Source organism: Manacus vitellinus, unplaced genomic scaffold, assembly GCF_001715985.3.
Source record: "Manacus vitellinus isolate BGI_N305 unplaced genomic scaffold, ASM171598v3 scaffold_5_pilon, whole genome shotgun sequence".
Lineage (NCBI taxonomy): Eukaryota > Metazoa > Chordata > Aves > Passeriformes > Pipridae > Manacus > Manacus vitellinus.
Window position 1 is genome coordinate 18704974 of NW_021940682.1, and position 25551 is coordinate 18730524.

The following is a 25551-nucleotide window of genomic DNA, read 5'->3' on the forward strand; positions in this document are numbered from 1 at the left end:
CATATGGGCAACAGGGTTTGCTTTATCTACATTATTTTAAGGATGGGTAATATTTGCAGCATATAATCTTTGGCTGTTCAGGATGTCAGTATTGGTACTGTCATATACAAAGAAGTGTGAGACTTAACTCACTTACCTGTTGTTAACTGACTGCTTTAATGTGGTGCTTATTTGGCACTATAACCTCAGGGTTGTACAAAAGCCCTTCAGAAGACAGGACTGGCACTTCAGTGCTACTGCAGCAATTCAGCATGGGCAGGGTGAAGACAGCCTTGATGCTGTATCCACCAAACTCTTGCCTACAGGCTGAGTGGTGCCTCTTCTTCCACTCCAGAAACAACTCTTGAGAGGGAGAACAGCTGCAACTTGAATGTTGTCTCTACCTTTATTTTTCCTTCCCAGGACTGTTTTTGAGTTTTCCTGTTTTTAGGAATACATGTCTTTAGTGTGTTTAGGAACTGGTGCCATTGCAGGTCTGGCAGGAAAGGAGTAAAGAGCTGCTTCTCTCACCTACTTTCCTCCTTCAAAGAAAGGCAACCCTATCTGCTGGTTCAGGATGAGACAGTGCATTATACCCTTTAAATATATATAAAAATAATAATAATGAAGACATATGTATTTATATATAAATACATACATAGTGTATGTACATGTGAAAAAACACACACTCTCATTTTACCTTATATTTAATTCTGCAGAGGGAATGCACTACTCTTGCAACAATGTTCTACAGCAGGAAATGATGGGAACTGGAAGAATTTGAGTTAGGGTGGACATCTTTTCTCTTGACTCCAGGACTACTCCAGCCTTCATCAGCTGTCCCTGGTCAATAAAAAAATCCCCCAAAGCAGAGCAGTTACTCTCTGTAAACTTGTCAATGACAACAAATACCCTGTGGCTGCCAGAACCCAGGTCTTGCTCAGGTGCTCAGCAGGTACGGTGGATCACAGTATCCAACAAGATCACAAGGTTACAGCCTGCAAGCAGTTTTTCCAAGCAGGGGGCCACCTTTAGAGGCAGAAACTTCTTTTTGATCTGAACCTAATGGAAAAATTCCCTCCTTCTCCCTGGAAATACTGAGATACTGCAAGTTTAGAGGCACCAATGAGAGGGAACTAATTAACTGTGGTGAAATTGTCAGTTAGTTTCCTCCCTTGGCTCCCAGGACTTCTAAGGTTTACAACTGTGGACCTGGCCTGAGGCCATGGGCCCTCAGAGTTACATCTGAGGACTTCTCTATGATTCCCAGATTTCTGACACCTCTGGCACTGTAGCCCCAACCAGGACTGTTGGGGTCTCCAGGCTCCAGGATTTTTGTTTAGGAGTGAACTAGAGCTCCCAGGACTCTTTGACCATGTTATAAAGCCTGGTGACTCTGGTCTAACCACCTACCCAGATCTATTTAAATCCAGGATCTGAGGGCCTCCATTTCAGACCCGTGGCTAGATCATCTCCTATTTTGAGTTTCTGCAAGTGAATTGAAATGGGGTTGGGCTTTACATTTCCACTGTCCAAGATCAGCTGGAACCAGACCCCCTGGATCTGTGGCAGACTGCCAGAGCAGATCTCTTGATGAAATAGAAGATTTCAAAATCTGGCTTGAAATTGCCAGGTGGATGGGTCCTGGTGCTTAGAAGAGCTGTAGCTCCACCCCAGACCCTGAAGGCTGTCTGGCTGCAATACCTCCCTCCCCAAAACTCTACATTGCTCTTGCTCTTCCTTGCAAGCAAAGAAGCAGCTTTGGACTAGGTGGAAATCTGTCATGAGTTTAGATGTTTTTGTGAGAGTAAGCTTAACAAACATGCAGTTGGTGACATGTTTCATCGCAAACTATGGATCAGCAATATTTTGCAATTTGAGTCAATGTGGCAAAGTTGATATTAAATATCAGGAATTAGCTTGGAAACTGCTAACTATTTGTGGTATTGCAGGATTTCCTTTCTCTCTATTCCTAGCTAAACTAGGATTTATTGTCCTGAAGATCTTGGACATACAGGTTTTAATACACTCTCTTGGGATCCTGTGAGTAATGTTGTGTATGATCTCACAAGAAGACATTGCTGCCTTCGGGTAAGTGCAATGGAAAGCAATAATAATAATCTTAGCTCCTGTAGCTTCTATCGCTTGAGAGTGAAAAGTACTTTAAATACCATAAATAATTAAACATTCTAACTCTATGAAACAGAGAAGATGCATCTCTGCCTTTCTGATGAAGAGAATAAGGCAAAGAATGAGAAGGAAAACAACGGTGTTTACACTTTCAGAAAATGCTTATTGATTTTAGATGGTAGTATGAGGGATTAGAGCAAGACTTCACTGGTTGTGGTTCATTCCCTCCATGCTTTCAAGATTTAAAACCAGATACTGAACAGTGTGAATACAAGTGAGCTAAGATGTACCAAGGATGGACCAAAAATATGACAGTACTTAAAGTGAGGAATGGGGCCGTGAAGGACAAAAAATGGATTAGAGGTAAATGATGGATGGAGAAAGCTGTGAAATGTAGTAGAGTAGGACATATATTCTAGCTTGAAGGAAGTTGATGGGGAATATTGAAATTCTGGATTTTCTTTTATACTGAGCCCTCTTATGCTGTTTTAAAAGTGTAAACTGATCTTAAAGCATAAGTAACTCACGGCTACACTTTGTCCATAGTATTGATTTTTATTTAGTGGTAGTTGCTATTGTGACAATTGTCTGATTCCAGTCACGTTCTCCCTTACTCTTGCTACTAATGCTTTTTTTGCTGCTGCAGATGTAAGCTATAGTGACTTCTGTGTAAATGAGATGTGGCCCAAGGGGGCTGAGCTGCACCCTGAGGAAGCCAATGATAGAGCTGAGCTGGGAGGTGACATAGGCTGGTACTTTCTTGTATGCATTGGTTGGCACGAGGAGGAATGAACAGCTATGTGAGCTACTGGGAATGGTGGCTGAACTGGCCAGCATCAATGAATGTGAGAGGCTGGAGAAAACAGAAAACAGAGAAGACAATGCATGGAATTGCTATTCAGCTGAGCCAAACAATCTGTTTGCTTGAACTGGATTGGGCCTTCCCATCCCTGTTCCTGAAGCATCAGCAGCTATAGTCCAGACACGGCTTTGCCTGTGTATCTTTCTGTCATTGCAGCTCTGTAAATATGATCGAGTGCTGAGCAGAGGGAGAGGTCAGCAGTTGCTGGGCTGAGTCCCTCCAACTGGGAGAGCTTTCTGGACACTATTGATTGAAGTTCTTAGTAAGACGAATTGGCCCTGACCTGTCATACAATTGTAGGCACAGCATGGTCTGGTGCACAGCACTAATGTACTGTGAAAGCATATTGTATCCAGCTGCTTGATGACTGGTATCTTACTGGTCATTGAACTCAGGGAGAGAAAGTTAGGGAAAGAGAAGAGTGTTCAGTGGAAAGAAGAAAGAGGGAAAGAAGAAGAAAAATGAGACCACCAAAAAAAATTTCTGATTTACAGTTGTCAATTTTCTCTTTATCCTGGCTTTAGTATTTTTTGTAAGGATCAAGTTTTTCTAAAGGGGTAAGTGTTTTTTTGGAATGCTTCTGGGTTGGAAGTATAGAGATCCAAACATCTTGAATTGGCACTCTTATATGTGTTACACATTTTGTTTCCCTTGTTAATTCTCCTGGGTAGATTTAGTTTTGTTTTTCAGTAAGTAATGATAACAGGAACATAAAAGTCCTTTACCAAGAATCAGAGTGAGGAAAATGGAGGGATAAAGGGACTGAAAGTTGCAAGGAAGGAGACTCAAATAAAAATTTTCTGGGAAGTCATCCATCATTTCTAGTGGCCTGACCAGAACCTTCTTTTGACCTCTCTTGGCTTCAATGGCTGTGGCTTCCTCTTTCCCCATGCTAAAACCATGTCTTCATCCCTTTCACTTCCAGATTAGTTCCCTGTCTCATTTAATGAGCAAGGCTGGTGTTGTCACAGGGTCCCTTGGTGATTAAACCTCATTTTCCAAAATGCTACATACCACTGGAAATCAAGAGGCCATGAGGCTCCTGAGGGATGCTGGCAGTTTGTGAAACATGGCCCGTCAGTGTCTGTAGCACTGCAGCTTGGTCCTGAACCAGCTCACAGGATGCATCTCTCTCTTCACCCTGCTGCCTCCACTCAGCAACTCTTGTGTCCTCATCACATCTTGGTGTTTCAGGCATTGAGACACCTTCTCTGCCATTTCTGCTGTCTGTAACACCTTTATGAGAGTATGATCAGACCTGGTGAACTCTGGTATCTGCTTTAGGGCTGTTTAAAACATAAAACTGGCTATCCCTTAAGGAAGATCTTCATGGGTGCACATCTCAGTCTTGGAAACCATGCAACAAGGACAAGCTAGGAGAAAATATGCACCACCTTCGCTCATCATGGCATTGCTACGGCAACTTTTAAAGCTGCATCCCATGTCATATATTATATCTGAGGAGATTGGCAGCAAACTGGATGACTATGTCCAAAGTGCATGTGTAGTTTGAGGCTGTCTTCTTCTGATTCAGATGCCCTTTTTGGGATTCTTGTATAAGAAGAAATCACTGAATTTCAGCCTTAAAAAAAGACATACCATATTTTATTTCTGACTTACGGTATGTCTCAAGAAACCTTTGTGATTTGGCTTCTACAGTGTTTACATACAGCATCCAAACAATTAAGGACTGTCTCTTGATGTGAGACTTTGAGTAACCAATGGGGATCTTGGTTACTTAAATGGGGATCTTGGGATTCTGGTGTAGAACTTGGCATCTGCCTTCAGGAGACAGTGCAGACTCGCCTGCCTGCTCTGTGTTTTCCCTTTAAGGAAAGAACACAGGGAACAAACAGGTACTGAGTGAGGTGCATGAGAGAGTCTGGGGAACAGGAAAGTCCTTCCGCCGATGGAAAAGTTCTCCATGATTTTTAAATTTTGAAATCCAATGTATCAATCTGTCAATGCACAAAATGCACAGTTGATTAAGGTTGAACAGAAAACCTCAAGTTAATACATCAAATAATAAGAAATGCCAAGGATACACTTCTCTAAACCATCCATGTGAAGTTAAACATGTGTTTCTCATGGATATTAATGGATTGGAAGTATTTAAATCCCTAGCTTTTGGAAATTGCAGTCTTTAATATTCTCATGTTATTAATGTGCTGTTGATTCCTGCTTGGAAATGAAAACTGGAAGTGGAGAATTAAGAAGGGAAGGAAGGGATTGCCTCATGGATTTCCAAAGCGTTTCAGTTCTATTTAACAGGCAAACCCGATGTTGCTCTGTGCAGCATTCTGCTCCTGTTTAAACTGAGTCTTGCACTTCAGGAGGCAAAGCTGCTTTGAGCCATGCTGAAATCCCTGTGGAGGGGCCTCGCACACAGCAACATGTCCTTTGATTTGGATGGTCTTGCTCTGAGCCTGGATCCAGTTCTGAGATGGGGCAGATTACAGTGGGAAGTGGGAAATGGTGCATGCCTTGTAAGCTTTGAACCCCTTGTTTCAAACAGAACAAGCAGAGTGACAGCTGTGGCAATCCAACCCTCCAGGTGGTGAGGATATTACAGTCCCTGGCAGGGAGGACCTGTCTCATCCCTCTAAACTTCTCTAAGCAGGATGCTGGGGGGAGGATGAGATCCTGGCAGGGGAATGGTGGCTCCAGCCTGGCTCTGCAAGCCAGGCTTGCAGAGAGCAGTGGCCGTGCCAAGCCTTTATGCTCTGGCATTTAGAAGTTGGCACTGGGTAATGCCAGACTGACCTGCTGTCTTGCTTAATGGCTTTTGTGTGTGTGACACTGAGTCCCGCAGCTCTGCACGTGTGTGCCAGCCTGGATAAGCAGGTCAGACTCCTCTCTGCCGCCCAGCCGTTACCTTCATTGCTCATTCTGATGAGAATCCAAGGGGACTCAACTTATGAGGAGCGATAAACACAAGCTGAACTTCTGCTGCAGTAGAGGAAAGTCTCAAGGGGTGATCAGATAACCACCTACAAGCATTTTCACAGAGGAAACGGTGAGTCGAGAGGGAGAAATTGTTTAGGCTGAGTGAAGAAGATACTATTAAAGTTGCAGGATAGCTGAGCAAAGGGAAAATTTAGGCTGTTTAGGGAAATATTTCTAAACGTGAGCCTTAGAGTTGTCTCCTAGCAGTGGTAATCCTATTGTTTGTGTCATTTCAGAGCAGGTAGTATGCTAAGCAGGTGCGGTTGACAGTAATCCTGAAGTGACTGAGGAAAGGCAAGACTATTAAACAGAGGATTTTAATTTTTGATTTCTATGAATCATTTGGTATTGGGCTCAACAGAAGCTCGCAGGCTGTAGCTGTGTCAGCTATCACCCGTGATATGTAAAATATGTGGGTGGGAGGAAGTGGGAAGGACACTGGGAACTTACCCTTGGGCAAGCTTACAATAATGAGACATAGTTCTTCATCTGTTGGGAATGATATGGGTCTAATTGATGATCAAAGCGGGTTTTGTACTGCCTTAAGTGCAGGGAGAAAATTGCTCTTCTCCTTTGTGTGGGGTAGAAAAGGGGAAACACTTTTTCACCTTATTCCTGGATACACCTGTTGGATAGACAGAGGCAAACTAGCCTCTGATGTATCTGACACTGCCTCAAGTCAGGGAGGAGTTTGTACCTGGATTAATAAAGAAAGAACAGTTTTGAAGAAAATAAATAGAGAATAGAAGTAAACATATGTGCTACTTTCCACCCAGTGTCTACGGAAAGAAAGCTAACAGTGAGTTAATGAGAGAGCTCCAAGGGCTTCGAAGGCTTTAATTGGGGGTGTGTGATGCATTCCCCAAAAGAACAACACTGACTTGGGAGAAGTAAGGGAAAATTGGAAACGTTTTGTAAGTTAGATAGAAATGAATCTGTAGGACTTTACAGGCATGGACAAAGGTACATGTTGGAGAGGGAGGGATTGTGAAGAGAAGAAAGAAGACCTGCCCAAAAGGCCTCAGAGAAATGTTTCTACCACTGTCATAGGAACATTTTTATATTAGAATGATAATATAAGTGATGTTCAAAGCTAGTTAAAATAAACTAAACCACACCAGTTTTAATCTAAAACTACTGAAATGCCCTTGTGAGTCTGTTTACTCAGGGTCACCGTAATGAACCGTTTTGGTGCTGGACTGTTGCATTCACCACTGTGTATGGTGCTTTCTATTGTCTCTAGTCTCTGCTGTCTTTTATGTTCTGAACGCATGGAGATTTTCCTGCAGCATCATTCATTCTGTTTATCAACACCTGAAGTGTGCAGACGCTTATAAGACACATCTATCGTGCCCCAGATCCATCCTCCTCTTCTTTGTGTCTGTTGACAAAATTCCTGGAGCAACAGGGCTGTGAGCCAGAAGAAGATTTATGGACACTTATGTCACCAACGTAGTAAGAAGTAATATGGGAAACAGCAGCACAAGAGTTGCCAAGGTACAAATAACCTAAGCTGAAGGTGTGGTAGGATAACGGTTAAAGCAGTGTTAGAAGAGGAGGAATGCTTCTTCAGAGATATACGATATGCAGCAAGTCTAGATTGCAGAGACGGCAGTAGCCATGAGAATGGGAGGCTCTCCTAAGCTGAAATTGGGTCCCCAAAAATCAGGGAGTTAGAGAAACATAGGTGTAAATTGTGGTGTGATTTATAGCTTTAAACTCTAGCTCTTAAGAATAACAGTTTCTGAGGTTGCAGTCTGTCCGGTCTGGTTTTTTTTGCATGGGTCTTAGCTCCTGCAGTTTGCCATAAGGTAGGTAGTAGACAAAAAGATCAAATAGTCACCAGTCTTCTGTCATTGGCAAACACTGAGTTCTGCCATTGGTAAACACAGAAATGGTGTTCTTCTTTGGTCTAGACATACTTGTATTTCTTTGATGGACAACCCAGTAGCACATCTAGGCAACGTTAACTTCCCTACAACTGCTTCTAGTGCAGTCGCTGTTCCCTGATGGGGAAAAAAACACGTTCCAGCTTTGTAGAATATTTCACAGGTGAGGTGGATTTCTTCCTACCCACAACAAGGACCTGAAACATTGCTTTTGGATTCATTGTCTGATACTTCTCAAACTGTCAGAGAAATGAAGGCAGTGTGAATTAAGATGCTGTCAAATATGAACAAATACCAAAGGGTATGATAATGTTGATGTTTAACACTGGGGCTGGCAGGACATCTGTCTCTAGGTAGTAATGGGACCCAGAAAGAACTGGGAGAGGAACTTCCCTGTGGCCCTCCAGGGAAGTATTGGAAGGGGAGGCTGGAGGCAGGTGATGCTTTTCTTTCTCTGTATGGAGCCAATGTCCCTGCAAAGTTCCTTTTACTGGTGGCTAGTGCCATTGTTCAGCCTCCTGTCCCAAGCATTATCTTCCTCTTAATTAGGAAATCTGCCTTCAAGACAGCTTTCTGTCTGGGACTGCAGACTTCCTTTCCTCTTGCTGTCTTGAGCTTGGAGACAGCTCCCTAGGGGCTATTGTACCAGGCTACCTGGGTGGCACAATTGCAGCAGGAGATACCAGCATCAGCACACAACAGAAATGCCCCCAAAATCTTGTGACCAGCCCATATTCTGCCTCAGTTTCTTTACCTGACATGACGATTGGCTGGCTGTGCTGTACGCTGCTTGAGTAGTAGTCTGTTTACAGTTAGCCTGGTTGAATGCAAAGTGACTGGTCTGTGTACTTTCTGTATTTTGAAATATCATCCAGAAATATCTCTTAATGCTGAGCTGTATTTTGCCTGTGCAGCCTAATAATTTTCTATTAATACTTATCTTAGGTCTGATCCACATAAAAGTGCAGTGTCAAATAAGGTTCTCGTGATATTTTTAAGCAATCTAACCTTTGATCCTGGCTAAATTCCAATCTGAATAATTACTGACTACCTACATTTTTCTTGCATTTTCAATTGAAGAAGTTAGCTTTCCCTTCCCGTTTTGAAAGTGATTGTGTAACATTGCTCTGCAGTAAGTAGATGCTGCATTCCTCTACAATGGTGCGTATGTTTTACTGGTAAGTTAAACGAGATTATAGAGGTATAATGGTTTTACTGGCATGTTTATACCTAAATATAGATATGTCTGTAAAACCACTTCATCTAATGGCCCTCCCATATATTTTTTTCTAGGGAGTAAGAGACAACATAATAGTGTGGAGTACTGTGTAAGGGATTTTACTTAGCAGTCTGGAGTCTGGGATTTGCTAAATTGTTTTGGAGTGCCAAAATCGCAGAAAAGACTTCACTGTGTTGCCCCACACCACCACCAAGGGAAAATCCTGCTCATGTAAAATACTTTGTAATAAAATATCCCTGCATGTTTTAGTAATCATTCTTGACTGGTGAAATTATACTGTAAAATTATTAAAGTTGCTTGAAACAGAAAGGGTAAATGTCCTGTTTTACAGCTGCAGCCTTGTCTGGTGCTTATGAATTTCTTCATGTGTGAATTTCTTCATTCCTCTTCTTCACTGGGAACAAGAACCCACTCAGGAGGAGGTCCATGTGCTGCCTCCAGTGCTTCCTTGGTTGGATGCCTTGAATGTTTGCATTCAAACACCATAGAAATTAATGGACAAAACTTGTTCCTGTGTATGCAGAAACACATTTTCAGGATAGTTCTGGGGTCACCTTAATCTGATAATAAGTCTATAGTCATTCACCCTTCCCTTGCCTCTATTAGCACACATTCAAAAGGGGCTTGTAGTGAGCCAGACCAGGGGAGGAAAGTGAGATGAGGTTTGTGCTGCGATGTTTGTCCCTTTCTCTAAGAGCCACCACCTGCGTGTGAGCAGACATGTGCAGAGTGGCTACTGCTCAGGAACAGAAGTCAGCCCCAAGGAGGGAAGGGACAGTAACTCCATGAGCACCCCTGTTGCAGTCTCTCCATGCTGCAACTCATGCTCAACTCCATGCTGTGACCCTGCTGCTGCCTTATGGGAGCTGGATGGTAGAAACCACACTCAGCTCTGAGTTGTGTGTAATTTATTGACGTTATCCTGCCTTATCACATCCCTGTGTCCCATCATACAAGGGAGTCCAGCCTGGATCTGGTACCTGTTATTCCCTCAGAGGGACACTGATCTGTGGCACATGGATGGCCCCTGGAGCACCTGAAAGACATTATGAGCATGACAGTAATGTTATGTATGAGTGAGAGAGGGCGAGATAGATGTCTTGGTTGGTACAACACAGGCTACGTAAGCATTGCTATGCCTGATCCAGGTGGGGGGTTAAAGATGACAATCCAAATTGGAGGTGCTGGCTTGGCTATAGAGACACAGACACCCTCCTCTTTGTATTAGCTTCTTTCTAGCCCTGGCTGCTCCCTGCATATCTGGGCAGAGCTTAGGAACTGGCACTGTACAGATAACACCATCATGTGTTTAATGGAAAAATCTGCCTGAGGGGGGGGGGCACATTGCATGAGCTAGGCACCCAACAGATTGGCACCTATGTGCTCTTCAGGATCTGGACTCTCTTATCCTGCTTGGAGATAGATGTTAGAGATTTATTGGCTTTGATGCAGGTGAAGAGAAGGGGATGGACTTTTTGGCTGCTATTTTTCCCACTGGGAGAGGCCTGTGCTTGGGTGTGAAGGCTGACAGCTGCCATGATTGCCTGTATAGCTTCTGCATGAATGCTATCTGAGCCCTGGGTTGGAAGGCCCTGTTAAATATTCCTGGTGGGAGAAGGACTGGGAAAAACCTACACTTTTCTCCCTGGGCATTGCAACTAGCCATTGCCTAATCAAGTGTAATATACTGTATGAGTCAATGCAGGAGACATATTTTAAGAGAACAAATATAGCATTAAAGTGAGTGAGCAAGAGACTGAGAGACAGAGAGTGTACAGAGTGCATTAAAGTTAATAAAGCATTGAAGGAACGGGGACTGCATTTCACTGTGAAGGAATCTAATTTAGTGACTCGTAATTGGAGGATAACAGTCATGCTGGAATGAAGTTAACTGTTCATTTTGCCAAACTCTCAAAGTCTCTTGGTTCTCCTTGTGAGCATCTCTCGGAAAGTGAATCCGTCAGAGCTTAGAATCGATCGGTGCTTCACAGCCGTGGTCCCTTTCAGCCTTCTTAAGTGGATTTGGTTCCTCTGGTGCATATTTATTATCTGTTTTATTATCTGCTTATTTATCTGGTAATATCAATGCAGGATACATTCTCTCTGGTTAGCATGACAATGAGGGAGCAGGTGCTGAGCCTATGTGTTCTCCAGGGCAGGGCAAGATTGGCCCCTTGTGCCTTTTCCCTATGGATGGCTGGTGTCAGGTAGGGCTGTTTTGTGGGCTTCCCGCTTCCACAAAGCTTTGCCAGCACTGTCTCTGCTGCTGTGGCTTTCTGTTCGTGTGATAAAGGCAGGTGTAGCAGCAAACAGTATGAAATGATCCTGTTCTTGGACACCCAAGAACAGAGGTGCAGTGCAAAAAAGTGCAGGGCTAGTGTATTTATTTGAAGTGTGCCTGGCTGCTGAAGAACAGAATTGTGGGCGTGAGTGGCCGAGCAGGACATTTTGCCCTGGGGAAAAGTCTTCTTTAGTTTGAAATGCCTGAAATCTCCTTGGGACATGAACATGGCCCTGGGTGGGCATACCAAGCAGTGCTACCTCTCACAGGGGTGGTGGGCAAATGTGGGGACACTGCTCTGTTGTCCACAGACCAGGGCTGGGGTTCTGATCTTTACACCGCATAGGTGCTGTAAAAATTAGTTTGTTAATGTTTGTAAAGTGCCTTGAGGATGAAAAGTGCTGTGGAAATGCAAACTATTGTTAAAATGAGAGTAAATAAAGAAAGAACTAGGAACAATCCCTCTGGGAGCTGTCCTGCTCAGGCAGGGGCTGGAGAGATGACCTCATTGGATTTTGCTGTTCCTACTGTTGCAAAATAAAGTGGATGTGTTCAGGGAAAGGATCGATGTAACATACCTGGCTGTAGTAGCTGAGGGTGAACCATCATAAGCTCTAAGTATTTCTCCTTCTGCGCAAAAATAGCTGTTATATGGGCTTGAAGGGAATGTCTTCTCTACGCTGCATTGATCCAGTTTTGGCCCCAACCACTGGGAAATTTTGTATTCCTGGCTTTTTTTTTTTTTTTTTTTTTAAAGAACCCTGTATTGGTGGAAAGCATATAGCTGACTGTACTACAGACTGGAGCTCTGTGTGTCCTGGTGGTGGTAGGAAGGTCGTATGCAATGGATACATATGTACACGCATACATATACATCCAATGACCTTGCCCGTTTGTCCTCACTTTATTCTGGAGGGACTGTGATGAGAAAGTAAAAGGGGGCCCTTATTTGCCTGTTCTCCTCAGTCTCCGTGCCTGTACCTCCCGCACAAGCCCAAACTGATTGCAAGCACCAGTCATTCCTTTGTGTTGAGGGTGAGCACTCAGACATGGGCTTGACATAAGCAATTAATTTCACAAAGTCAGCTGATCAGCTGTCAAAGGACAATTCTCTATCACTTTTGACTTGGGTCTCAGAGTGACATGGGACTTGAGAGATGACATGATCCCATCTTCTGTTGACAGCTGTTTTCTTAAGTGATTCCAAAGTCTGAAGTAGAGGCTGGACTGGTCTGACACTAGGGCTCCCCCCAACTTTAACAGAGCCCTGAATGTAGCCAAAGGGCTAGGCATTAGATGAGAAGGATTGTTGGGAGGAGAGCTAGTGGCTGAGGAAGATCAATGGATCTGCCTTGAAGGCTGACTGCATGACTGACTTGTCAATTAATCACTTTCTTTTACTTTCCCCCTTTCCCTTTTTTTATTTCCTCACTCAGGGAGTCGAAGAACCGAAGATGAGGCCCAGTGTGGAGTGCTACTCTCCGAGGTTTTGGCTGGTGCTGGCAGTCCTTGCAACAACAGGGAGCGGGGCCCATGCCCAGAAAAGCCACCCGAGCATTGGCATTGCAGTCATCCTGGTGGGCACCTCAGACGAAGTGGCCATCAAAGATGCCCACGAGAAAGATGACTTCCACCACCTCTCAGTGGTGCCTCGGGTGGAGCTGGTGGCCATGAATGAGACAGATCCTAAGAGCATCATCACCCGCATCTGTGACCTCATGTCAGATCGGAAGATTCAAGGGGTGGTATTTGCTGATGACACAGACCAGGAAGCCATTGCCCAGATCCTGGACTTCATCTCTGCCCAGACCCTCACTCCCATCCTGGGCATCCATGGAGGCTCCTCTATGATCATGGCAGATAAGGTAAACTTAAATGAACTTCCTCCTATTGCAGACCTGTGGATCAAAACTTAAACCAGAAAGAAATATCTTATTCTGTGATCCTCAGGTGTTGTCTCATGGGGCCGAAGGGTTGAGGGATTAGACAGTTTCAGATTCAAAGAGAGATTAAAAGAGCTAACTGTGTGTAGCACCACTGAGAAGAGCCTATTAATCATGTGGAATTATCTGCAACAGAGAAAAAACGAGGAGGGAAAGGAGCAGGTAGAAGAGAGCTGAAAAAGAATTGGCCCTTTTGTTCTTCCTTAGGGAGGGTAAAGAACCCCTGACAATTGTAATTCTTTTTAAAGGTTTTATTTTTACCCGTGTTTTACCTTAGAAGATCCGGGGATCCTAGCCTGGGTTTTTACTGCATGTAGCTGGAGGACACTGTGGTATTTTCAGGGACATTTAATACAACTCTTACATCTTAATTGGAATATAATTGAATCTTTAATAAAGCCATCCTCTCTCAGAAGTGTTCATTAGCTCCTGAAGTTAAATAGATGTTGGCTAAAACAACTAACCAGTTTGAACCAGTCCAGCTAAGTCTTTCTTTTTTTCCACTGCACTACTTTATTCCTTCATATCATTGACATTTTACTGTTTTCCCAGGCCCTAGCCAGTCTTCTAAGGAATTACTACGCAATCAAGCCTTCCCCTACTGGTTTTGAACAGGGCAAGATGTAGAGGGAGTAGCATCTTTGACCACTGATTACTGTTATCTTAGTGGAGCCTCCATGAGGTGCAGGTGGACCTGATAGAAGTCTTCCTCCTGTAAGGAACAGGGGACCCAACAAGTAGCACCTGAGTCTGCGTTTGGCCAGATGGCTAACATGCCTCTGGGCTACTGTGGGCCATGGAAATGTGTGAGAGGAGCTGGCTGTCCTTTTCGCTGCAGGCTCGAAGCCAGAGAGAGTTAAGGCCAAGCCTTTTATTGAGAAGACCCTTTTGACCCATGCTTGTGCCTTCCAAAGAAGTAAGCAGGGACACAAGCTGACAGCCTTTTTCTTTTACATGTTGTTTTTAAACAAATCTGAGACATTTAACTAGGCAGAATCGGGTCTAATTGAATGAAGAGTGGGAATTAACCTGGCTACTGTTGCTTTTCCTCAGAAACAGATCTAGCGGGAAAAGAAATCCAGGCACTTTCTGTTTTATTTACCTTGCAAATAAATAATCCGGTGCAGGCTATTGGAGGTGATAACAAATTATTTTCTCACTCTTTGACCAACTGTTCAGTTGCCAAATAACATACAGTTAATACGCAGTATTGTTTTCTCATATCAGCCTTTGAACTGAAATAGTCACTGAATAAAATAATCATGGGCCTTTTTTACTCTCTCTCCTTGAATAGTTGCACATGTGCTAAAGTCATGCAGCCACATTCCACCTACAATAAAGCTTTTCTGCCTTGGAGGACAATCAGACAGCAATGCTGCATCTTGATGCTCTCCTGCCTGCTGCATTGCATGGTTATCAATCTCTGTGCAAAAGAGGGTCTGAAGCATTTCTTGAGTGCTGCATTTCACACTTATGGTGACATTTTACATCCTCTTTGAACAAGTGTAAGAGTTACTGACACAAGACCTTCTAGACACTGGGAAAAGGTCCTTGTGACTTTGAACATGGCAGGCAAAATTCTGATTTCAGATTCCCGCAGTGTAAATCCAGCATAAACCCATTGCCTTTGGCAGGATTAGATCAAATTTACCCTGCTGTAATTCAAAGAGAAATTTGGCCTATTGAACTTTGAAAAGATTTTTTTTTTCTACCTGTCTCTAGTCTCTCCTTGGGAAGGCAGCATCTCCCACCACTGCCCTGTGTACCCCACTGGCTTGCTTCTAAAGATCATTCTGGCAGGCAAGCAGCCCACAGGGAGCTCAAAGGTAGAAGCCTTATGAATGGAGATTTCTGTTTTACCAAGCTCCCCCCCCTTTTTTTTTTTTTAAGTTTTGCAGACAGGAGAAGCAGATTATGTACAAAGATCTGCAGTTTTAGGAAAGGCCAAGGTTTCTTAAACATAATTTGAAAAGGCTGACCTTTACGGTTTCTGATCCGCAGGTGTGTAATCTTTAATGGATAATATTTATTTGATGAATTGAATGAAAATATGGTAGAGAGTAAATACACTAAAATTCTACTAAAAATACTAAAGTCAGCCTGCTAAGTCCTTAAGCAATTCCATTTTCCACAGAGGGCCTTGACAGAGGCTTTACTTTTAGTGACTCTTAGTCATATTCTTTGCAGATGAGTTGTGTGGCTGAGGTTTGATCCTGCAAGCATGGATTGCTTCTTTCAGCATCCCCTCAACGCCCACAGCAGTCAGCTGTGATTGAACTTGCTCAGCATTTCACAGGTTCAGATCTGCACTTACAGCTTCGTTATGCTCCCTGAGTGTTTGTGATCAGTAGCGCCAATGCAAACCTAAAGAACGCTACAAACCACTAATGCCTTAGTGTGACAGATAAGCCCCTCTTCTCTGGAGGTTAATGCAAAAACTCCTCAGTCAAACCACCTTTCCCAGAGTAGCATGTGAAATTCTGTTTCACCTTCAATGAGGGTTTTGTAAGTGTGTCTGCAAGGAAATTTGGGTCATGTAAAAAAGGCTTTGTAATGTGCCATGCAACTGGTAAATTGAGACACAAAAGAGCAGGGAAAAAGAAAAAAAAATAGAAAAAAATGAGGATTTCAAGCCCAAATTTTATTTTCTCCTGTATATAAAACCAGAAATATTGCGTGATGTGCACCATAAGCTGGCCTTATCTCAGTTAACATGCGTCTGGAAATTTGCTACCCACCAGCTAGAGGTCTAGGCATCAGTGGTGAAGGAGGCACCACCTGAGGACAATTCACCCCACTCACCTCAGGGTGCAGTGAAATGCTCGTGGGACAGTCCTGTGTCTCCCCACTGTTTGCTGAAGAAGGCTGTACCTCAACTTGTTCGTGATGCCTCAAGTTAAATGCCATGAATCCTGTAACATAGGTGGAGGTATGTTGCTGAAAGTGTAACATCTGGTTTTCCTGATTCTTTTTGTTCACACTCACATTCCTTAATATTGCATTGGATTACATTTTGTAGATAATGTTTATGTATTTTTGTTTTCCTGGTGTTTTGCCTTTTTTTCTCTGAAAAATAGGTATAGAGGAATTTGTATATGTTTTTGCTGTTTTACTCAGTGTTCATGTCTCTAATTCCACCTGCTTAACTGCTACGGAGTGTTACATTTAATTTCTGCCTAATTTGGCATAAGAAGAAAATGACCAGATGATCTGTGTGCACACTGTGATCTGGGTTCAGTTCCAGGAAAATGGTGAAGTACAGATACATGATGTGCCTCACTTGAGCTCTGGAGAGACCACTTTGCCGGGTGAGAGTTGTGTCATAGCCAGTTAAGGTCCTTTAGTCCCTGATAAGCATGCCAGCAGTGATGCCAAACACAGTGAAGTACAGCAGTCATTTTGTGGGGACTGGATGGCCTAGGAGTGATGGCTGAGGGGATCCAATAGCCCCCACGTTAGTTCCTCTCAGAGGAGCAGGGCCTGTAGCTCTGCGGCAGGATAGAAGAGTGCTCATGCTGTTTTGGCCCTGTAAGGAAGCACTTCTTCCTTGTTTTGGTGCCGACACCTTGAAAAGGATTAGGGTGATAACATCGTCTTACCTGGACCTGTGATGAGGAAGGGAAGAGCACTGGTCACTGATGATCTCTGTTTAATCCAAAATAGATGAAATGGAGAGGAGAGAAATGTGCACCAGTACCAGTGTTAGGTTTTTGTGGTAGAATAACTTTGCTTGTGGAAGCTTGCTGGTCTCTTTAGTTTGCCTGATGTTGCCACAATGACCTTACTTTTTGTATTACCCGATTTTAAGCATTAGTTTGTATTGTCCAGAGGACTGCAATGCCTTTTTGACCAATAAGCATATCTGCTCCCATTCCAGTGTTTAAAATAATGTCTTATTTCTCCCCAGTTGTTTTGAAAGCAGAAATTCAATTGTATGAGGATGCTCTATGTTAAGAGGCTGATGGTGAAAGTAAACCTTCAAGGCTGCAAACCAAACTTCAGTTCCGATAACCATACAAACAAATATCTTGTGTTTGCAGTCCTGAGACTGGCAGTCTGGACCGGGCTTTTCTTCACTGTAATTTCAATATTCCCTAAAATCCCTTCTTCCCAGAACTAGGAGGTAAAGGAGCAGTCAAAAAAAAAAAAAAAAAAAACCACAAAACTAACAGATATACATTTATAGGTATCTCAAGAGAAGGATGAATTGTTATTCAGATTTAAATAACTTACTGTGTTGGAAAAGATTTAGCTCCTTGCCTAAAAAGTGACCACACCATTGGCTGACTGATCCATTTTGTAATGATAGAAATATTTATTTGTTTTAAAATAACAGAAAAAGTCAACTTGGTGATAATGAATGCAGAAAAGGTAAGAGCAGAAAATGCCTTGGGTTCTCTTATAGCACAGCTGGTGACCATCATTTTTGCCGGAACTGTGCTTTCCTATTTCTCCACAGTCGCGTTATTTTGCCAAAGCCTCTTGTCCTATGAAGTGTTATAGTAACACAAGGGTGCACAGGCAGCACAGGAAAAATATTGGAAGAAGAGGATGGTTATGTTTTCCCAGGTGAAAATCATTCTTCTCTGTCTCTGCATCCCTTGCTGTTTTCTCCAGGGCTTGCCCACACAGGGATACGTGCAGTATGCATCAGCATATTGATGGAAATAAAATGGTAGGAAAGAATGATCTGTTGAGCTGGGCTGTGCCAGTAATAAAATTTGTATAAAAACTGCATGAAACTAACCTGAAATCTAAGATGTGATCTGTTCTAGGCCAGATTCTCCTTCCTTTTTTTCACAGAGCACGGAGCTGATTTTTCTGTTATTCCCTCCCCTACCTTGTTCTTTTTTCCCGTTTATACCAAAGCTGCAATGTTTTCTCTGCCTTTTCATCCCCACTTCAGAAATCCCTCTCCACTCTGTTTTTCTTTTCTGTGAGGCTTCCAAGAAATGTTGTCTCTCTCCCTTTCAATGCTGACGGCTGCTATGATTGCTCCATGCTTGGGCCATGCTGCTGCAGCAGTGATTTCCTTGGTATTTTGGTGGGGAGCAAGTCCCAACTTGGACAATAGGTGTAAAGCACCAGGGAAAAAGAGTACCTGTTGGTCAGAGTGCAGCAAAGTGATGCTGCAGATACAGGAAAGCCAAAATTAGTTGGATAAGATGAGCACCTAGATACACACTGAAACCAGGACAAAGTCAAAGACACTGGGACAGTGCTGCTAAAAGCAGAACATCTGTAATTAAAAGGAAAGCACTTTCACTCTCAGGTTTCCAAAGGTTAAATAATAGGCATGCATGGGGAATGCAAACCTCATTTTTTGGATGTAAATTTGTTTCATTTCCATTAGGGATGACATCTGAAATTTTTTGAGCCCTTGTGTGAAGGAAATTCAGTTAAAAAAAAAAAAAAGATAAAGTTCCCTTTGAACAGATTATATGAACTGAAGTAAAATAAATTCAAAAAAAAAAAATGTTGCTTAGAAGGGAGAAGAACACACATTTTGATCTGCGGACATTGAAAGATTTCTTTCCCTTTTTTCCCTCCAGACAAATTTATATGCAATTCCTGTAAGTTCACAAAGCATTTTCATTTCTCTGAAACTGCATTTGATGACAGTAATAGTTTAAATGTTTCTTAAACTAATCTAATAATTAGCAAAGACAAGTTTGATGTTAAAAAATAAAATAAAAAGAAATTGGCAGTTTCCCTTCAAGCTTTTAATAATTTTTATTGAGGACATGATTAATACACTTCATTTGGTACTCAGTTTGCTTTTGCTGCCAAATGAAAGCTCTGTGTAGCTCACAAATAATGAACTAAATATCATGTATTCTCAAATTATGAATTTACTGCAAAAGTTGAGGGGGGAGAATAAAAGGTAGGTCACAGAGATATAGACAATATACATACAAAATGACTTTTTTTCATGTAAAGAAAGGGAATATAGGTAGCATATTTTTGTGAAGTTTAACACCTGAGAGTTTCCCTAGAACAATTTTTATTACTTTAGAAAGAAATCACAGCATTTAAAATCCCTCAGGTATTCAGAAACCTGGAAATGAACTTTTAAGAGCTTTAACCTCTCCCTAGGGCCATTAAATCCTTCAATGTTAACTCTCATTTTCTAAACAAGAGCTCAAGTACTCTCAGCAGTATTATTTAAATGAAAAAATGACTTTTCAAAGAAATGTATAATTTCTTTTATTAATTATCCTATTAAAATAATCTGGATTTTTTGTTTTGGTGTGGTTTTTTTTTTGGTTTGTTTTGCTTTTGTTTTTTTTTAAAGCTTCCCTCTATTTTATCTCCAATTTTCTTGGGAGGAACCCCATTTCAAGGTCTTCCCTTCTTTTGGGGTATTCTTTTCAAGAGTCTCAGGGAAAAAAGTGGAGTTTGATTCCTTTTTTTTTTTTAATTTTATCCCTTAGAAGAAACAAGAAAGCACCTTTAAAAAACCCAAATAACCAAAACAAAAGTCTTATGCAATGTAACTTTCCATTAAATATCTCCATCAATTTTTCCCCCTCTAATAATTTATACTGGATGCACTTCATATCTGTCCTGAGCCTTGTACACCTGATGCTTGAAGATGTCATCTGAGCTTGACCATCACAGAATTGGGAAGGAGAAAACCTGGGGTGCCCTGGTGAGACTCATACCCTGCTAAGGTGCCCTGGATGCTTTTGGGCAGAGGCCGTGCTGAAGGAGAAGATGGCTTCCCAGAGGTGCCTTCCCTTAGCAGAAGTTGTCTCAGACAAGAAATGTTAAGCAAAACTGAAGTCTGATTCTCTTACATCAGCCTTTTGCAGTTATTTATAAACTGTTTTGTTTTGGGTCATAGGATTCTTCTTCCAGGAGTACAGAGTGTTAGTTTTCTTCTGTTGTTATAGTGATGTTTTCTTTTGAGGGACAAAAGACCTTTCCTTCCCTAGCTCTGCACGCAACTGCTGCAACCTACCTGAGGTAAAGAGAAGCTGAATTAACCTTATTACTACCATTGTTTAAATGCAGTGTTGTCATTCTTTGCCTGGAAATAGAACTACTGAAGTGAGGAAAATATTGATTTCCACCTGGCTTGGATCTGGCAAGTAATAGGGCTTCTGTGAAAAAGTTCTTTCTTGCTAGATTTCTAACCTTGATTTTTACACTAATGATGTTTAGTTAGATCTCCAAATCTGTAAACACTTACCTAAAGAAAATCTGGAAGCTTGATGAGATCTGACCCATAGTTATTTGTAATTACTATTACAACCCCTTTCCTCAAAACAAAAAACCCAACACAAAAGTCTTAAATCAATTTGTGCCATCCCCAGCCGGACAAGGAGATTAGTTTCTTCAATCTGGACAGGCAGTCCTTTATTACAACCTCAAGCAGTTACTTGTCTCACAAAATCTAAATTAATTACACTCAAATTTGTCCCTGCCCTAAACTGGCCTCAAAATGAAATTAAAAACACAGAGTGTGAAATTGCCCAGTGCTGCTGCTTTAGATCCATGTGTCATTCCCCAGTAACCGCAGGACAGAGAGAACCAATTCTTTCCAGGGAATCTCTTATTCTCTTTGCCTTTTATTTGCCTCATTAACCAAGTTTGGAGGGGATGGATTATGAGGGAACTTAAGGGAAGTATATATACACAGACTGGAAAAAACTGAGTACAGAAAAAGGTAAAATTGTAGTCTGTGACTCTTAAGGATGTGGAGGAGCCAATATATGAAGAAAGAGTGTAACAGCTGTATGTGTGCATTGTAGATGGACTGAACAATGAGTCAGGGTATGATTTATATACTCAATGAATAGAGGTAGAGTAAGATTAGAGAAAAAAATGGTTGGTGTAGCTGCCAGAAGTAGCAGTAGGAATGACAGGATAAAGTTAAGGAAATATGTTAAATGATGTATTATGATACATTAAATGATAATATTAAATTATATATATGTGTATCAAGGAAAAGGCTCAGACACTGAGATTTATTAAAAAGTGCTCTAGACTTCTTAGGGAAGAGTGTGGAAACCATATTTCTTCAGCTGTTTTCAAGCAGAACTGAATTAAGTGCTGGAGAACATGTTATATAGATACAGCAAAGGAGAAAGAGAATGAATGAGATGAAAGACAGCAAAACTTCTCCTGAACATAGGATCATGGGGAGAAAATTAAAAAAAAAAAGAAAAAAATAGGTTCTGAGAGTGAGGGGAAAAAATGTGTCCTGGAGACTCCGTCGAGGCAGTTTTTCTCTGTGTTTTGGCAATAGCTTCTAGCTGTATATCTGTGAAGTTCCTGATGATAACAAGAAATGTATGTTTCAGAGGAAGGGGGAAGAAGGAACGAAGCACATGGAGAGTTTAAGGGTGGCTAGGCAAAAAAGTAAAAAAGGCAGGCACACACAGTGAGAAGGACTGATCTAAAGGGTGCCAGCAGAATCTAGCAGTCCTGATAAACCCGAGTCCTCACTGCAGCTCTGCTATAAAACATGACTTTAAGGCAATTGCTCTACAACAATTTGCCCTTTGCAAGAAGACCATAACAATGTTTTTGTAAAGTACTTTGAGCTCTACAAAAGGCAAAGGCTACTTAATTGCTAGGGAACAATTAATGCGTTTTTCTAGCTGAAGTAAATACAATGCTTGATATGAAAATCTGAACTCCAAGAGGAGAAGCCATAACCCCCATTAGAGGTAGTGGCTGAATAGCTGCAGCATGCCGGAGAACTCATTTTATGCAGGGCTGATAGTACCCTCTATTGTAAGCTTGCCCATCATTCCCCATTATAAGATCTCTTGGGGGTTTCCTGTAATTTTGCCAGACTATGACTGTTTGAGTAAAGTTTCCTATGCCAGGTGTATGCCTCAAGCTGATTAATTTATTTTTCTATTTATTTGGAAAATAAAACATCTCTCTCTGAATATGTGGCACAGGAAGATACATGATTTATCTGTGTTGCAAGTGCTGGCACCTTTCCCTCCAAAGGTTCTGCCTGATGATCATGAGCAAGGACACAGGTCTGGAGAGGGGGTATCTGGTAGGGAAGAGCTTGTAACCAGAGATGTTCTTTTGCTACCACTGCATAGGCTGCCCCAAGTCTGGTCTTGTTATAAGCATGAGAAACTGTGGATATACCTGAAGTCTTTTTAGATGTTTGCCACGTATCTTGAAAAGAACTTGTCTTTGAAAACTTTGCTTCAGAACTAAATCTGGCCCTGGGGGCTGCGCAGGCCATGCTGGAGCTGGAGCTCTCCTGTGGAGTCCTGGTGGGATCCAGCCAGGAGAAATGTGCTGTGCACCAGGGAATCTGGGCTGGAATTCGGGTGAGATAGGGGACACCTGGGATATGAAGAGGAGCCAGTGCAGACGGTGAGCATCTGGAAGAGATCCTGAAACAAGGAGATGGGCAGAGGGACTGGATAAAGGTGGGAAGCAGGAGACAGGGAATAGGAAAAGGCAGAGAAGGAAGAGGAAAGAGGAGATGTGTCTGTTCAGGTGATGCTGCCTGCCCAGGTGATGCTTCCTGGCTGGCCCCAGGAAGCAGGGGGTGGCAGAACTGCTGAGCAAATGAGACCAAGGTTGTGAAATAGGAGTGAAAAATCTGTCAAGTGGAGACTGAGTGAGAACAGAATAGTGGGATGGGGCAGCAATGCTTTCCCTGTGCATGCTGCTTTCCTCCATTTGGGCAGAAATATTCCTTCCCCACTCTACCCTGAACCACAAAGGAAGCCAGAAATGGGTCCTGGGGTGTGACTGATGACTGTGGGGGGACTGGGACTGGCATCAGTTCTCCCTGCGGGGGGAAGGCCAGTGGGTCTTCTAAAGTGTGCCTGGGGCTGGCTTGGCTGTGCAGTGCCCCAGCCAGCACATCCTGTTTCATGGCCCTAGGCTTGGTGGGGAGAGGGAGAAGCTCCTGGGAGGAGGGAGCAATCCCTCCAGAGCCTCCACCTGCTGCCTGGCTTGGGGCTGGTGTGGTCACTGTCAGGCCTCTGTGCTGGAGGGGATAGGCTGAAGCCATTAGGAGGTTACTCCATGATGGAGCTGCTGGCTCCTCCAGGTGCAAGCTCCTTTGTCATGGCTCCCTCTTGGGCTCTTGCTCTGGCACTTGCTTTCTGCAGAGGCAGAGCTGTGTCCTTGCCCCCCTGGCTTACTGCAGCAGTCTGGAGGTATGACATGAAGAGCCAAAGGCCCTGCCACCAGGCCACCAGCCTTGCTGGGTCTCATATCCTGCTCCCTACCTGCCACCCTTCCCCTCCTCTCCCTTTTCCCACTTCCCTTCCTCTCACCCTCTTCTGTCTGTCACTCTACCCATTTCTTAATTATTGTTTGCACTGTGCTTTGAAAATGCAGTATAAATGTTAAGTGGTATTATTGTTATTATTATTATTTCTCCCTTTTCATTTGCATCCCTCGCTCTCTCTCCTCTTGCTATTGTGGCTTCCAGAGAGAATGTGTGGGCTTACATTATTTATAGCTGTGTGAGAGTAATTACAGAAATGATTTAATTACTCAGTTAATACTGTTCTCCACATCACCAGCTTGACAAGCTAGTGATCTCTCACCACAGCACATGCACACTAGTATTGTCCACATCATGGATGGGGGGGTAAGGGGAGGCAGAGCTTGGGGAAAGATTTGTGACAGCCCTGCACATCACTGGTTACTCCCCCTGCGCCAAGAGATGAGGCTGCTGAGCCTGCAGGGGCCTGGCCAGGGGCAGCATGTGGTGTGACCTTAGCTAGGGCAGAGCTGCCTTCAAGGAAGTGGTGTGCAGTGATGGTTCATGGCTCCCAGCTGACAGGGGCTACCTCCAACACAAACCTACTTGAGCTGAAGTTTCAATATTTGGTATGCTACATTAACCAGCTCTTCACATTTATCAAAGGTCGCAGATCTGGCAGGGTTTTATTGTCTTAACTTCTATTTAAGCCTACCAAATCATAGGGTAGGGTTCATACACTCTGCATGGAGTTTGAGTGTGAGGTAAAATCACTATCATCAGAAATGTTCTTTCTTGCAAGTAGCCACATGTAGCTCTGACCCTCTTGTAATGAATGAGTTTTCCTTCTGAAGGGGATAGCTTCCTCTTGCTGAGGCTCCTCCCATTGGAATTGCAGTGTTTCTATCCCTTCCAGTTCACAAAGATTTGAGGGAGCTGGGAATGTCCTGTTTCTGGTGCAATATGGAAGGAGTTTACATAAGGGAGAGTATGTGCTTTCCTTCAGTGGATGCAGTGAGCAGACAGTTACCAATACCTTTTAGTTATCTACTAGAGACCGTTGAAAAAACCCCAGAAATCACCCTAGTGAGCTCAGGAGAAACATAAGAATCACAGAACATTCTGAGTTGGAAGGGACCCACAAGGATCATTCAGTCCAATTCTTAAGTGAATGGCCCATACAGGGATCAAACCCATGACCTTGGGTTTATAAGCACTATGCTCTAACCAACCGAGCTAAGGGAAAACATTCTTTTCTGACAGATAAAGAGGAGAGGGTCAATGAATTCTTAACAGAGAAGGGAAGTGGAGAGAGAGGCTCTTGTTGGATAATGGTGCATTTGTCAGATAACAGTGTGTGGAGAGAGCATCTCTTATAAGTGCCTGCTTTCCACGTCTCCAAATTGCCTGGTTCTATTTGGGCTCCTTCATGGCCTGGGCTGTGGGCCAGGTTCAGACTGTTCCTCGACATGGCAGGGCTGGTGGGCGGCAGGAGAATTGGGAACAGGTGGCATCGAGGCTGGTGGAGTGGAGCGCCTTTTCCATGCAGCACTGCCTGCCAAGCTGCCAGGCGCGGGACACCTGGTATCTGAATGGGCTCTGCCCGCCTCCCAGGAAGCAATGCAATCAAAGAAGTAGGCTAAAGTGTTTTGAGTGTGAACAGTGAATATAGGTCCCTTTTTTTTTTGACAGTATGCAACATGAGACAGGTTAAGACAGCCTTTATTTGAAAAACTGCTGGGTATCTCCATCTTCTGAAAGTTGAGCCTTTCATGTTGCATTTCAGAATGGACACTCGGAGTCCCTCATTGCTTTTGCAAATACACACTAGAGGCTTTTATTTATTTTTTCCCCATCTGACACACTTGAAAGTGAATTTTATGACCTAACATTGGAACAGCTTTTTGAGAAGACAGTGAGTGGAAGGGCAATGGAACAAGTAATTTTGTCAGCTCCCAAATGAATGAATCCTCTTTTCACTGGATTCACATCTCATGGTTAGTTGACTCTTTAACTGAATTATATAACAAGACTGTAATGTGAGCTCAGTCCATAGTAGACATCAGAGAGTCCACAG

The 25551-nt window shown here is 42.9% G+C and overlaps 1 protein-coding gene across 2 annotated transcripts in view; it reads left to right on the forward strand.

Annotated features, from left to right (window-relative positions):
- The window catches only part of GRIN2B (glutamate ionotropic receptor NMDA type subunit 2B), a 214490-nt gene that overhangs the window by 22960 nt on the left and 165979 nt on the right, over positions 1-25551 (forward strand). The window contains exon 2 of one of the 2 annotated variants that reach the window (XM_018080833.3): positions 12764-13192. In XM_018080833.3, coding sequence (XP_017936322.1) covers positions 12782-13192 — 411 coding nt within the window. In that variant the 5' untranslated portion in view covers positions 12764-12781. Of the gene's footprint in view, positions 1-12746; positions 13193-25551 lie in introns of those variants that run through there. The other variant, XM_018080832.2, reaches the window with a different exon arrangement.